Source organism: Arvicanthis niloticus, chromosome 10 (assembly GCF_011762505.2).
Source record: "Arvicanthis niloticus isolate mArvNil1 chromosome 10, mArvNil1.pat.X, whole genome shotgun sequence".
Taxonomy (NCBI): domain Eukaryota; kingdom Metazoa; phylum Chordata; class Mammalia; order Rodentia; family Muridae; genus Arvicanthis; species Arvicanthis niloticus.
The window spans coordinates 9,992,163-10,006,297 of NC_047667.1; the positions used below are offsets into that span (position 1 = coordinate 9,992,163).

Sequence of the window (14,135 nt, forward strand, 5' to 3'; positions counted from 1 at the left end):
GTCCAGCAGCAGTGTGGCCTCACTCCCATGTCCTCTGTGTCCCTTGGTGAGCATGTCAGGGAGGAGCCTTGCCTCATGGGTCCTTGCACCCTGAGCAGCTTCTGGAGCTAGGTAGGATGAGGGTGGGTGAGGTGTGGTTTGTTAGCCCTGGGTTAAACCCTGCTGGGCAACTGATGTCCTATGTGGAAAAGATGCAGCCAGCAACCTGGGACCCAAGAGTGACATAGAAAAAGAAAAGCAGAGGCATGTGTAGTCCTCAGCTTGGAGTTGAGCGTAGAGAACCGAGGTGGAAACCAGGTGACATGTCAGACTGCGTCTGTGTGCACCGCTGCCTGCTGACGCCACCATGACTACTCTCTTGGCTCAAAGACCTCCACTGTCTAAGATCCCAGTGGGCAACGTAGTGCCATATGGCTTTCTTAAATGAGTAAATAAGACCACATCTCAGTTAAAGATGAGAGCTGAGGTGTTACCTCAGATGGTAAAGTGCCTGCCTTGCATGCGTGATGATCTGAATCCCAGAATCCATGAAAATAAGCTGAGCATAGGTTGGAGATATGGGTCAATGGGTAAAGTGTTTGCCACAAAAGCACGAGGTCACACACACACAACACAGACACATTTGTGTGTGCGCACACACGTACAAACACACACACATGCACATAGAGTTTTAATCCCAGGGATGCAAAGATGGGAGATAGAGACAGGTGGATGCCTAGAGCTTGCTGGCTACCTAGTCTAGCCCGCATGGTGACATTCTAGGCCAAGGAGAGACAGTGTCTCTCATGAAAAAATGGACAGCATCCGAGAGATGGCACCTGATGTTGTCTTCTGACCTATACACATGCACAGAAAACAAACAAGCAAGCCAACAAAATCTCAGAAACCAAAACCAGTTCCTTGCCCTTGTCCCCTCTCAGCAGGTGACAGCTCCATCTTCTGGGGGCTCAGACTCAAACCCAGACCCACCTTTAAAACCCCTAACTCAGAAACCGCATCTGTTCCTTCAGCAATTCTGTGTGCTTGACCTTAAAATAGGACCCCATATTCCTGCCACAGCCTCTCTCATCACACTCCATGCCCCCACTGCATGCATGGAGGGTCATATGATCTACCTTTACCTCCTTTGGGATCTCCAGTGTCAGCCTTTGACCCCTCTTGTCTGTCTGGAATCTACCAGCCAGTGGCCGGTCAAAGCCTCAGACAGATCCTTGTCCCTCAAATCTGAACCGTTCCCTGCCTCCATTTTATCTAGTTCGTCTCTGATCATAGCCACCCAAGCGGCAAAGCCTTTTTTGCCACTCTTGGAATGTACCCAAGGCTGGAAGATGGCTCAGTCCGTTAGGTGCGTGTCAGGCAAGCATGAGGATCTGATTCAGTCCCTTGGAAGCCAAGTTTCAAAAGCTGGGCATGGTGGAGTGGTATCTGTAATCCCAGTGCTCAGGAGACAGGTAGAGACGGGTGGACACTCACAGCCCACTGTCCAGGCAGCCTAGCCTATGTGGTGAGTTCCAGGACACTGAGAGGCTGTTTTGAAAATCAACGGTGTGGTTGGGCAATGGTGATGGGTGTGGATGGGTAATTCACTTATTGTGCAAGCCGTGACATCTGACTTCAGAGCCCACATAATGCCGGGTGCTGTAGTACACACCTGCAATCCCAGCACTTATGGAGAGAAGGGATAAGAGACAGGTGAGCATCCAGAAGCCTGGGGGACAGCAAGTGTAGGGTACACAAAGGCCAATGAGAATAGACTCTGCTTCAAACAAGGTAAGGGCCAACTCTAACCTCAACAAGTGCTCCGTAGCTGGTACATACTCACACTTACAGACAGAAACACGCACACATATGCACACACACATGTACATGCACACACACGCGAATACACACACGTGTGCACTGACCTCCTCTGCCACACACACACACACACACACAGGCACCTCTCTCCCTGCTATGTCTTTCTCCTCAGTGCTCAAGAACTTCTAAGTACCTGCTCTCCCCTGTCCTTGCCTTGTTTAAGTATGAGTAAAGACAGACACACTGGTACCCAGCCAGCTCCCAGGGAAAGCACTGTGTTGTACCTGCTTCACAGCGAGATTGACCAGATCGTAGCGGTGGGAGCGGCGTAGCGGCAAGCAGAAGCTGTAGAGAGCGTGCAGCATCGCGAAGAAGAAGCTGAGCAGCCCGATCTGCTTGCGATGCTGTAGCCAGTGGTCCAGCCAGTCTGGGAAACGCTGGTACTTGGTCCCCCTCCTCAGCTGAAGGGCAGCTGCCAGCACACCAGGCAGGTACACCAGGGACAGCATCACGTAAGCCACACAGGGTAGTGTGGTGTTGACCACAGACAAGGGCATCTTGTAGAACTTGTTCTCATCTTTCCGAATGTACGGCTGTAGAACGTCCCGGATGAAGTTGTAGGCATAGAAGCACACAAAGAGCCCCAGTGCCAGGAGGGTGGGCACCTTCCAGGACGGAAGGAGGCGCAGGGGTATGGCTTCTACCTCCCGCGCTGAGGCCAGGGATCCCATGTCCAGGGGTGTGAAGCCCATGGCGCGTGCCATCTCTGAGATGGTGCGCTTGGCTTCCAGCTGGTCGCCGCAGATGAGCACCTGTAGGAGAGGAGGGGACAGTTGTCCAGAGTCACAGGTGTGGGCAAAGCTATGGTGACCACCAGGGTCGTGCTCCTCAGTGAGGTGAAGAAACTGAGGCAGAGGGCAGGTCCCGGTTCCAGTGAGTGGCCAATTGATGGTACAAGTGGAAGTGCACAATGGCTCTGATGCAAGACCCAAGGCTGTTCCCAGAGGTCCTGTGGCCTCCCCTCCAGCCCCACCACTGGAATAGACAAAGCTCTCCCTGTGGGTGCCCTTGCCAGCTCAATGGCATCGCTGTCATGCTAGATGGTCAGTCAGGCAAGCCCTGTCATCTCTGGAACAGCTGCTTCTGAGGGCCAAGTGTGGAATAACCGCATCTTACATATGGAGCAGCATCTGTAGATGCACCCTTCAATGCAGAGAGCTGTTCTGTGAGGCTACTCCTTGGTTCCACAGAGACCTCAGTCCCCAGCACTGCCTGCAGTCTCAGCCTGTGAGTCCACTGTACCCTTTGAACTCTAGTGGAAGACACATTGGTGTCTTCAAGTCCCCAAGAACCCTGAGGGCCCTTGTTGACACAGCTGAGGTCCATCTAGTCTCAAATAGTAACTGGGCAGTTAATCGTCTGTGTAGTGATCTCAGTCTCCTGCACAGCCTGCAGGTCAATACTATGACACCCATCTTTCAGATGAACAGACTGAGGTCTCAGAGCCTCGGGTGTGTGTGTGTGTGTGTGTGTGTGTGTGTGTGTGTGTGTGTTTAACTTTGGTTCCTTTGCAGCTTGTCAAATCAGCCTGAAGTGTCCTCTCTGCTTCCTGAGCCTGAGTCTAAGGCCAGCTGAGAGACTTAGCCACCTCCAGCAAGTCTTCTTTTTCTGTCCCTTCCAAGCCCTCTGCCCTAGTCATCTTTAGCTATCAGCATGGCCATTAAGTCACCTGAAGAGACTCAATTAAGGAATTGCCCGGATCAGATTAGCCTGTAGGCATGACTAGGAGGGGTTTCCTTGTTAACTGATGCAGGAGAGCCTAGCCCACCCTGGGTGGCAACTTTCCTAGGCATGAGGTCCTGAGCTTTGTGAGAAAGCATGTTAACCATGAGCCTGAGTAAGCCAGCAAGCAGCATTCCTCTGTGGCTACTGCTGTGCTTCATTGTGTTCCCTGCACAAAGGTGATGCTGCACGGGACAGCAGACAGGCCTGGGTTCTTGCCCTGACTTACTACAAGGATGGACCGTGACTTGTTAGCTGAAAGAAGCCCTTTGCCCACTAAGTTGCTTTCAGACAGTGTTTTATCACAGCAACAGAAAGGAAATGAGAATAAGTTGTCTTGTCCCCCTTTCTCTTTATCCTGTTGAACCTGAAGCTTGCCATTCTTCCTTAGACTGGTTGACTACCAAGCCCCAGGGGTCCCTGTCTCTGTGTCCTCCACCCCCTCCCCACCTCCGCAGGCCTTGAAATTACAGCCACCACATCCAGTTTCCATGCGGATGCTAGGGAGCTAAACTTGGGTTCTAATAGTTGTATAACACATACTGCCCACTGTGCCATCTCCCAAGACCCAACATATCTCCTTCTTGACTCCCAAGTCAACAGCCGTCATCTTTTCCTCCTTACTCTGAGGAAACTCAGTTCCCATCTCAAAAAAGAGCATGGGTCCCCTGTCTATGTAAGTAGGGTTCAAATCCCACCTCACCAGCTCTGGGTTAACATCATTGATATCTCCGAGCTTCGACTTCCTGCTGTGTAAGACGAGATTGTTTTTATAGTGGCATGAGGAATGCTGGCTGCCATTCCCTGGCACCTACCTGCCTGTTCCCATCCCTTGGGCCAGCCTGTAGGGCCCATGCAGAGATGACGTTGAAGGCCTTGACCACAGTGCTAGCAGGGAAGAGAGAGGCCAGGTACTCAGCGTTAGACTGGCGCTGCTGAAGATGTTCCTTCTCTGTCGGGTTGCTTACATCCACAAGGATCTTGCCAGCCAGCTGGTCAGCCAGACTGCACAGTGAAGAATAGTGCTCCCGGAACACAGCTACAAAGATGACCTCTGGAGAGCTCACAGCCTCCTCCTGGAAAGTCACTTGGGCTAAGGAGGGGAAGAGGCCAGCCGTGCGTTTGGGGTTCCGGCTCCCCACCACCACACTGAAGCCAGAGCCCACCAGGCGTGTGGCCAGGGAACGGGCAAAATCCCCGCTGCCCAGGATGCCCACTTTGGGGGCCTCCTTCGGGACCTCAGCCAGACTGCCATCGCTGTCCACCAGGCGGTGACTGATCAGCGGTTTGTCCATCTCCCCCGACATAGTAGTGCCTGTAAACGAATGCAGAGACTCGGTCACTGGAGGACTCCCAGGGTATCTGGCCCTCTACCTCCCAATTTGTGTCAAAAAGGCTGGTTAGGCCTTCATCCAGCACACAGCAATGAGTATTCCTCTTGCAAATGCAGGGACTAGAGGAGAAATAGCAGCCCCTACCCAGAGGCGGACACGTATGCACAGTGTGTTGGGGCTCGACCCGCTGAGGAAGGCTGGAAAGACATAGAAAACGAAGACTGGCTTCGTTTCAAGATGGCTCTGGAGGTAAAGCCCTTGCCATGTGAGCACAAGGACCAGACTCTGCATCCCCAGGACCCCACATAAATGCTGGGTGGGTATGGAACTCAGAAATCAGGGAGAGGGGATCCCTGGAGCAAGCTGATTAGATTGATTCATCATGTTGGTGATCTTTGGGTTCATCTTGAGACCCTGCCACACTGAGTAAGGTGGAGAAGAGCAGGTATGCACATACTCTGTGCACACATACCACACACAGACACATGAGGGAAAAAGTCAAGATAACTAAAGAGGACATGGGAAAGGAGAAAGGAATCTGGGTGAAGCCTCTCACCAGCTGAGAAGCAGGAATCCCAGCACAATGCACATTCGTCCTGCCGGCTTCCAGCACAGACTATACTTGTTTTCTACAAAGAATGGTAAAAGCAACCCTCGGGGATGGGAGGCGGCTCAGTGGAGACAGTGCTTGACACACAGAAGTATGAGGATCTGAGTTGGGATCTCCAGAATCCATGTACAAAAGCCAGGTGTGGTCACATGTGCCTGTATGTGCAGTCAGGCAGATCCCTGGGGAACCACAGGCCTGCCAGTCTAGCTGAATTGGTTTCAAGTCCCAGTGAGAGACACTCTCTCAAGAAATAAGGTGGAGAGTGACTGAAAAAGACATGTGACATTGATCGCTGGCCTACACACACACACACACACACACACACACACACACACACACACACAGAGAGAGAGAGAGAGAGAGAGAGAGAGAGAGAGAGAGAGAGAGAGAGAGAATAGTGCTTTCCTTACAAGGCTGCAGCAATAAATATAACAGAGGGGCAGGGTACATCTTCACTCTCAGGTGTCATTAGTAAATACTAAGCAAGCACTGGCTGCAGAAGTCCCCTCTGCACCAATGCCAGGCACCCCTCAGGCCCTAGAGATCAGAGTAGTTAAGCCACAGGGGAGTCAGGAGCAAGCACTCTGCAGGTTGGCAACGGAGGCCCTCTGTCCAGCTACCTGGAACCTGGGGGCATCCTGCAAGGATTCCAGACTAGGGTGTCCACATTTGCTGCTATCTACGTGACCTCAGAAGCCTGGATGGGCAGAAGCGTCCACTCTCAAATTGCTGAGGCAGGAGAATAGAGCAGACAATAAGACTGGGGAAGGCTTTGTGCAAAACCTTACCAAATGAGCATATGAAAATTGGCAAAGAAAGCTTGAGAACCCTGTGCCTTGGCACTAAATCAGGCCATTTAGCATAGGTGCAGGTGTTTGTGCACTGTCCTTTCAGTGTGTGTGTGTGTGTGTGTGTGTGTGTGTGTGTGTGTGTGTGTTTGTGTGTGTACATTTGTGTATATGAGTCTGGATATGTGTAGACAGAGGACAGCCTGTCTACCGTGTTTGAAGCATGGCTTCTTCGTTGTTGTCCTTCCCAGACACTATGCTAGCTGGCCCATGAGCTTCTGTCTTTGCTTCTCATCTCCCTATAGGAATGCTGGGATTAGACATACTCACTACCATAGTCAGCATTTTTTGTAGGTTCTGAGGATTTGAACTCAGATCCTCTCGCTTGCACAGTGATTGCTTTTTACCCACTAAGGCATTCCCCCAGCCCCCGCACGCACAGCTCTTCATGGGTATGGCCGTACCCAAGGACAAGGCCTACCCCTGGTCTGAAGGCCATGGGGAGGCCCAGAAGTCACCACTGCCTGTGTGTTTGGTGGAGGTAGGAGTCTGAGTCTGGCCTCTAGCCGTGCCTCTGATGTGGGATCTATTTATAGACTGAAGACAGAGAAGGAGAGACTATCCAACTGCAGCTGTTGAGCCTAGGTCTGTAGCCTGCACTACTCACCTCCCTGCCAAGCTACAGACAAAAGAGCACTGTGCCTGGGATGATCCTGTCCCCTCTGGGTCTCTACCCAGGCTGCTTGTCCCCTCGTACTTCCCAGCAGAGCCAAAACATGGGCTGCAATTCTGGCTCTGATGTATAGCCAACCCGCCAGCTCTTGCCAGCTCCTGGGTACACAGGAATGAGGATAGTCATGCAGACAATGGCCCCAGCCTTTTCTCATGGGTAGTGACAATCCTTCAGATTCTAAGCAATCAGGGATGGCCTCCAGGAATCCCCAGGAGCAGTTATCCTTCAAAATTATAATACGTACTACAAAAAAACAAAACAAAACACGCAGAACCTAGAATTACCCCCAGTTCCCAGGGATGCCCCTATGTTATCTCTGGGTGTGTGTCCACATTCAAGGATGAAGCCCAAGGCTTGGCACATACTAAGGCTCACGTTCATTCTATTACCAAGCTGCATCCTCTGCCATCTTGTTTTTAATCCTTCACATTGCAGAGTGGAGATGTCATAGAAGGGTGTTAGGTTGTGGGTGGGGTGAAGGGGTGTGCACATCGCCATAAGTCAGAGAACAACCTCCATGTTGGTTCTCACCTACCACCCATTTTGAGGTGTTACTATGCACAGCAGGCTAGGTGGTCTCCAAGCTCCCATCTCTGCCACTCATCTTGCCGGCAGGAACACTGGAAATTACAGACACACACCCCTGCCTCTGGCTTTTATAGGCTCTGGGAATCTGAACTCAGTTCTTCACGTTGGCACTATAAGCTCTCTATCTGCCCAGCCATCTCCCCCATTTTGTTTCATTTTAATTTCAAGAAAAGGTCTTATGTAACACAGGCTGTCCTCAAACTCATTTTGTAGCCGAGGATGACCTTTAACTCCTGATCCTCCTGCCTCTACTTCCTGAGTGCTGGGATGAGAGATGTACAGCATCACACCTGGTTTATGCAGTGATGGAGATTGAACCCAGGATTCCTCATTCATGTCAGGCAAGCACTGAATCAGACATCCACGGTCACGCCCCAGCACCCTGTGTTTGATAGAATGTTTTTATTCATCCTTGGCCTCCTCTGTCATGGTCAGGACTGTGTTGAAGATATTTGCTTCTGACAGTCCCTGCTAGACCCAGGACCTGCTAACCTACTGCATACAAGTCCCCCGTGTCCACCAGCACACGAGTAAAACGCTGACCCACAAGAACAGGAGAGGACCTTGATCTCGTCAGCCCAGAAATCAGAAGTTCATATACTCTGCAGAAATGGAAAGCAATACGGCCACTGTGGAAGGAGGTCTGTCTGATGGGTCCTCCTGAGGTTAAGCAGAGAGTTTCCCATTGCCCCAGCCATTCTGCTTCTGGGATAAATGAAAAAACATCCATAGAAAACACATATTAACAGTACTCGTAATATCAAGAAGCCGGAATAACTCAGATGCCTATCAACTGACTGTTAAATGTACAGAGACCATCCCAGGAGGACTGCTCAGTACAGGACAGCACTACTTGACTTGTAAAGAGGAGCTATGCATTAAACTTGTTCCAACATGACGACCCTGCCGTAGCATGCTTGCCCGCTGTAGTACTGAATGCCTACAATCCAAGCACTGAGGGCTTAAGCAGAAGAACTCTGAGTTCAAAGCTAGCCTGGGCTACTTGCTAAGACCTGGGTTTAGCAAACAAATGAAAACAGATGCTTAGGAGTCAGGCAGTGAGAAGGGCCACGTATCCTATGACTCCAGCAGTGCGAAGACACGAGTAAGCAGATCTGTAGATAGAAATCACATTAGTGGTGGCAGGCAGAGGAGGGAGGGCTTCAGGGAAAATGGGGAGTGAGCTCACCAGCACCGGGTTTCTTTTTACAGTGACACAAATATTACAAAATCGATTGTGGTGACAGCTGCACAACTGAATATATGCAAAAAAAATGAACATATGCAAATATGCAAATTGGGCATATGTAAAATATATGCTGGAGTGACGGCTCAGTGTTTTAGAACATGCGCTGCGTGTTGCAGGTTTGGTTCCTAGCACCCACAGTGTGTGGCTCACAACATGTAAGTTCAGCTCAAAGAGCACCGGATGCCTCTGACCTCTCCAGGCACCACACTCATGTGCATGTACCCACACAGAGACAATTAAAAACAAAAGTAAAACAACAACTCGTTTGTTTGTATATGCTGGTTCAGCATATAGAGAGACTCCGGGTTGAAGCCCAGGCATTACACATACAAGTTTTGTTTTTGTTTTTAAAGAAACTGGGCTTCCAAGGGCTATTATTTCTATAACTGAAGAGTAAACATGCTTTAGGGTTGAGCCTGGATTCTGTGACTCACTTGACTCTGAACCCCAAGGTTGTTTCTCTGTTTTTCTACCTAGTGGAGCTCTCCAAGCCCCGTGACCTGCAGAGAAGCCAAGCTTATGCAACAACCCCTGTTAGCTGTTGGAGGGGAGCCACAGTCTGGTCCCTGGGACTCAACAACACCCTTGGCTCGACCACATTCCGGGTCTTGGAAGGCCCTGGGGCTTGTTTCTTCCTCTGCTGAGTCCAGCATTCCAGGGCTCTATGGATGGATCTGTGTGTGAGTGATGAGGTCTGGGGGCCGGCCCACCACTCCCAGAGTGGCCTGGTGTTAGGACAGTTGTGCTCCAGGTGGGAGGGACCACTCTGCTACTCACTCAAAGGGCTGGGGTTTAAATAAGGACAGGCAGCTGGAAAGGGCACACAGCTGCAAATCTTCCAGGAGGTGTGCTTCATCTCATTCCTCCCACTGGTGTGGTTCTGGTTTGTCCCCTTTGAAACTCACACTGAAATACAACCCCATTATGGGGCACCAAAAGGAGGGCTATTTAAGAGGTGGATTAAAGGGGCTGCAGGGAATGCTCGGCTGATGGAAGTACAAGCCTGAGGCCCTAAGTCTGATATGCAGGACCCATGTAGAAAAGCCAGGCATGGTGGTGCTCACTTGTAACGCCACAGCTGGGGAGTGGGATCCCTGGGCCTCCCAGGACCACCTAACATATCCAAATCAGTAAGTCCTAGGCCAGTGAGACAGATATGGGGACCTGATGAGATGGCTCAGTGGTGTTAGATCTCAGGTAGTCTCTATGTCTAGAAATGACCTCAAGATGGACTCTAGAAGGATTTCTGACAGTTAGATAAAAGCCAGCATTCTGCAGGAACTTGTGAAACACATTCATGTTTCCCTAACAGGAGACATCTCTCGTCGGGCAGTGGTGGCGCACGCCTTTAATCCCAGCACTTGGGAGGCAGAGGCAGGCGGATTTCTGAGTTCGAGGCCAGCCTGGTCTACAGAGTGAGCTCCAGGACAGCCAGGGCCATACAAGAGAAACCCTGTCTCGAAAACAAACAAACAAACAAACAAACAACAACAAAAGGAGACATTTCTCCTTGCCTCTGGCAGGAGCATGTGGCTCTCCATTGACATATACATGTGGCTGTATATCAAAACCCACGCTGGTCTCTAGGCTCCCTCGGTCCCTACCCACACGTACCCACTATATATCCCAAAGCTCCCACACCAGCCTCCTGGCCTTTCTCACCTCCTTCTCTATCCTAAACTCCAGGGCCCTGCTCTAGCTTCCTTCACCCAGCTACTCCTCTTTTTATAACCCAAATGGCTTTTCCACCCTGTGCTCTTCCACAGACAGCCCTGGCCACTGCCAGTCTGCTTCTTTTTCTCTCTGTTCTGGACTTTTCCAGATGCCTCCGCATATTATCTCTCTTATTGACAACAAAACCTTCCCCTACAGACCCAAAGAAGCTAAACAACAAGGAAGGGCCAGGCTAGGAAGTTTGATTCTCACTTAGAAGGGGGAATAAAATAGTCATAGGAGGTAGATGGAGGGAGGGAATTGGGAGGGTGGGAGTGGGGAGGTGAATGAGGGTTCAGGATAAGGTGTGGGGAAGGACAGATGAGATGGTCATGAAAATGAATGGAAATCTGAACTGATGGGGGTGAGGGGGACACATCTCCAGGATGAGACAGAGACCTGGGATAAGGGAGGTGCCCAAGAATCAATGAAGGTGACCTTAGCTGTGACTCACAGCACTGGGGATATGGAACCTGAAGAGGCCACCTCCTGTAGTCAGACAGGAATCTCAGTAGAGCAATAGATACCCAAACCCACCCACAAAACTTTCAACACAAAATTTATCCTGTCTGCAAGAAATGCAGGCACAAGGGATGGGGCAGAGACTGAAGGAACAGCCAACCAACAACCGGCACATCTTGAGACCCATCCTGCGGGCAAGCACCAGTTGTCTGACACTATTAATGATCCTCTGTTATGCTTATAGATGGGAGCATGCTACCCTCTGAGAAGCTCCACCCAAAAGCTGACTCAGACAGATACAGACACCCACAGACCCACAGATAGCGACTGTTGTGGACGGCGCTTGGAGACTCTTATGGAAGAATAGGAGGAAGGATTGCAGATCCTGTATTGGATAGGAACTCCACAGGAAGACCAAGAGAGTCAACCAACATGGACCCTTGGGGCTCTCAGAGTCTGAATCAGCAACCAAAGAGCATACATGGCTGGGCCTAGGCCTCCCTGCACAGATGCGGCAGATGTGCAGCTTGGTCTCCATGTGGATCCAGAGCAACCGGAACAGGGGCTGTCCCAAAAGCTGCTGCCTGTCTGTGGGGTATGTTCTAGCTGGGCTGCCAGTGGGAGAAGAAGCCCCTAGCCTCAAGGAGACTTGAAGTGCGAGGGTGAGAGGCCTCCACCTGCTCACAGGAGAAGGGAGGAATGGGGGGATGAGGAGGGAACGAGGATTGTGGGAGGGGGTAACTGGGAGGAGGGCAGTGAGTGGGATGTAAAATGAATAAGTAAAAAAAAAAACCTACATACATAGATAGGATAAAGTTTTTTTTTTAAAAAAAGAAAGAAACCTTTCCCTACTGGGGTAGCCATTGGGACAGTTTCCTTGCTGTACCCCTGTGCACACAAGTGAGTGGGTAAAGCCACATGCCACCAAGCTTGACAACCTGAGGTCTATTCCTAGGACCCGGTGCCAGAAGGAGAGAATCTATCCTGCAAGTAAGTTCACTTCCTCTAAACCCAGCCTCTTCCCGACACAAGGGGCCATGGTACTTCAGTCAAGGCTCAGCTCCGTGCCCCGCCCCGCCCTGCCCTGACACAGGGTTTCACTGCATAGCCCTGGCTGGCCTCCAAGGATATGCACTACAACATCTAGTCTTTCGAATTCTTAAATTTACTATCTTCATTTCACTCCTCTGCCTGGGGTTTAAAAAAAAAAAAACCAAAACAACAACAAAACCCTCCATTTTGTCTCTTGTAAAGCAGAAATAGATTTCCAAATCAATGTAGCACATTTTCTGAATACGTTCTCTGAGGTAATGGCCTGAGCGCACACATGCTTTTCACCCCAAGCCAGCTTAGTGGGGTTAGGAGTAGGGTCAGGGTGTGGCTCAGTCAGTAGAGTGCTTGCCTAGCATGCAAGAAGCCCTGGGTCTGGCACCCCCTGCCCCCTGCATTCAGTAAACTGGAAGTAGAGGTGCATGCCTATAATCCTAGAGGCAAGAGGACCAGAACTGTGAGGTCATCCTCACCTACACAGTAAGTTCGAGGCCAACCGGGGTTACATGAGACCCTGTCAAAAAGAAAACAAAGGCAGCCAAAAGGAAGCAGAGGCTGGGAGGAAGTGGTGCCTGGGGTGGTGGCACAGTAGGAAGACAGATGGAGCAGGCACCAGCAAGTTTAGACGTGGAGCCTGGGGTGCCTGCCAGTGACAGTCCTTAGGCCCCAGGCTACCCTTCCCTGCTAGGATCCCCAGCTCCCAAATCAAACCCTCAACTGCTGCGCCTGTGCCTCCCTAACCCTGAAGGGCAACCTCTGCTCTGATAGGCAAGTCTTTTCCCCCACTCCTCCCCAGGCTGCTCCTCCAAGGTGGGAACTCAGGCCTGTTTGGTTCCAGGAACTCCAGCACTTAGTTCTGTTCCCGACACAGGAACTTCAACGAAGTCACATTGGCATCTGCTGAGGCTGCAGGACCTACTGCAGAGTTCCTGAGATCCCAGGGGCCACACTCTGAATGCCACCATGGTAGGTAGGGCAGTAAAGAGCTGGGGAAAGGGCTGGGGTGTACCCAGTAAAGTACTTGGCTAGGGTACTTAGTTTCTTTTCTGTTGCTGTGATAAACAGCACAGCGACTTGGGAGGAAAGGGTTTACTTCAGCTTTATGGTTCCACATCACATTCCACTACAGACAGAAATCTGCACAAGGCAAAAAACCTGGAGTCAGGAACTTAGGCGTAGGCCATGGAGGAACACTGCTTCCTGGCTTCCTTCTCTCCAGCTTTCTAGCATCCAGGAGCACCAGCCCAAGGGTGACACTGCCCCCAGTGGGATGGGCCTTTCCAGACCAATCAAGAGCATGGCCCACAGGCCAACATGACAGAGGCATCTTCTCATTTGAGACTTTCTCTTCCAAAATGACTCTAGCTTATGTCAAGTTGACGTAAGAATATCGAGCGCACCTGGCATGCATGCCTATGTCTGCTCTCTGGTACCACACACACACCAGGCGAGGTAATCCCAGCACTCTGAAGGTGGAGGCAGGGGTATCTCAGAAGTTCAAGATCACCCTCAACTTCTTGGCTATCAGGACATTCTCCCAGACATGTGCAGCCTCAGACCCTGACATCACTATCACATAACACTATTGTGGTTTTGAACCACTACCCCAGGCCCATTTTAGTGGATTTCTTAGAGGAAAGAAAGACCTTAAAAGCAATAACTGGTTTGACATGATTTGGAGAGGAAAATCCAACTCACTCCATGAATATGCTACCTACTCATAAATATTCATAAAATTTTCTTTAAAATTCCACACCAAGAACCTACTACACTGTCCCCTGCCTTGGAACAGCTGACTCAAATCTTCCTTCAGAGTGTTTGTTTTGCTTAGCTTTACCCAATAAACTTCTGGTTAAGCTGTCTCTTGACTGAATTCTTTCCTTCAAGATAAGAACCAATACTGTCAACTTTTGGGTTTTTTTTTTTTTTTTTTTTTTTTTTTTTTTGGTTTTTTGAGACAGGGTTTCTCTGTGTAGCCCTGGCTGTCCTGGAACTGTCAACTTTTGACAGGATCTAGAAATCACTTAGG

General features: G+C 50.5%; 1 protein-coding gene across 3 annotated transcripts in view; it reads right to left on the reverse strand.

Annotated features, from left to right (window-relative positions):
- Steap3 (STEAP3 metalloreductase) overlaps positions 1-14,135 on the reverse strand; it is a 48,648-nt gene that overhangs the window by 14,987 nt on the left and 19,526 nt on the right. For all 3 annotated transcript variants that reach the window (XM_076941047.1, XM_034513411.2, XM_034513410.2), the window contains 2 exons: positions 4,395-4,894; positions 2,082-2,609 (listed from right to left, as the gene is read on the reverse strand). In XM_076941047.1, coding sequence (XP_076797162.1) covers positions 2,082-2,609; positions 4,395-4,894 — 1,028 coding nt within the window. The remainder of the gene's footprint in view (positions 1-2,081; positions 2,610-4,394; positions 4,895-14,135) is intronic.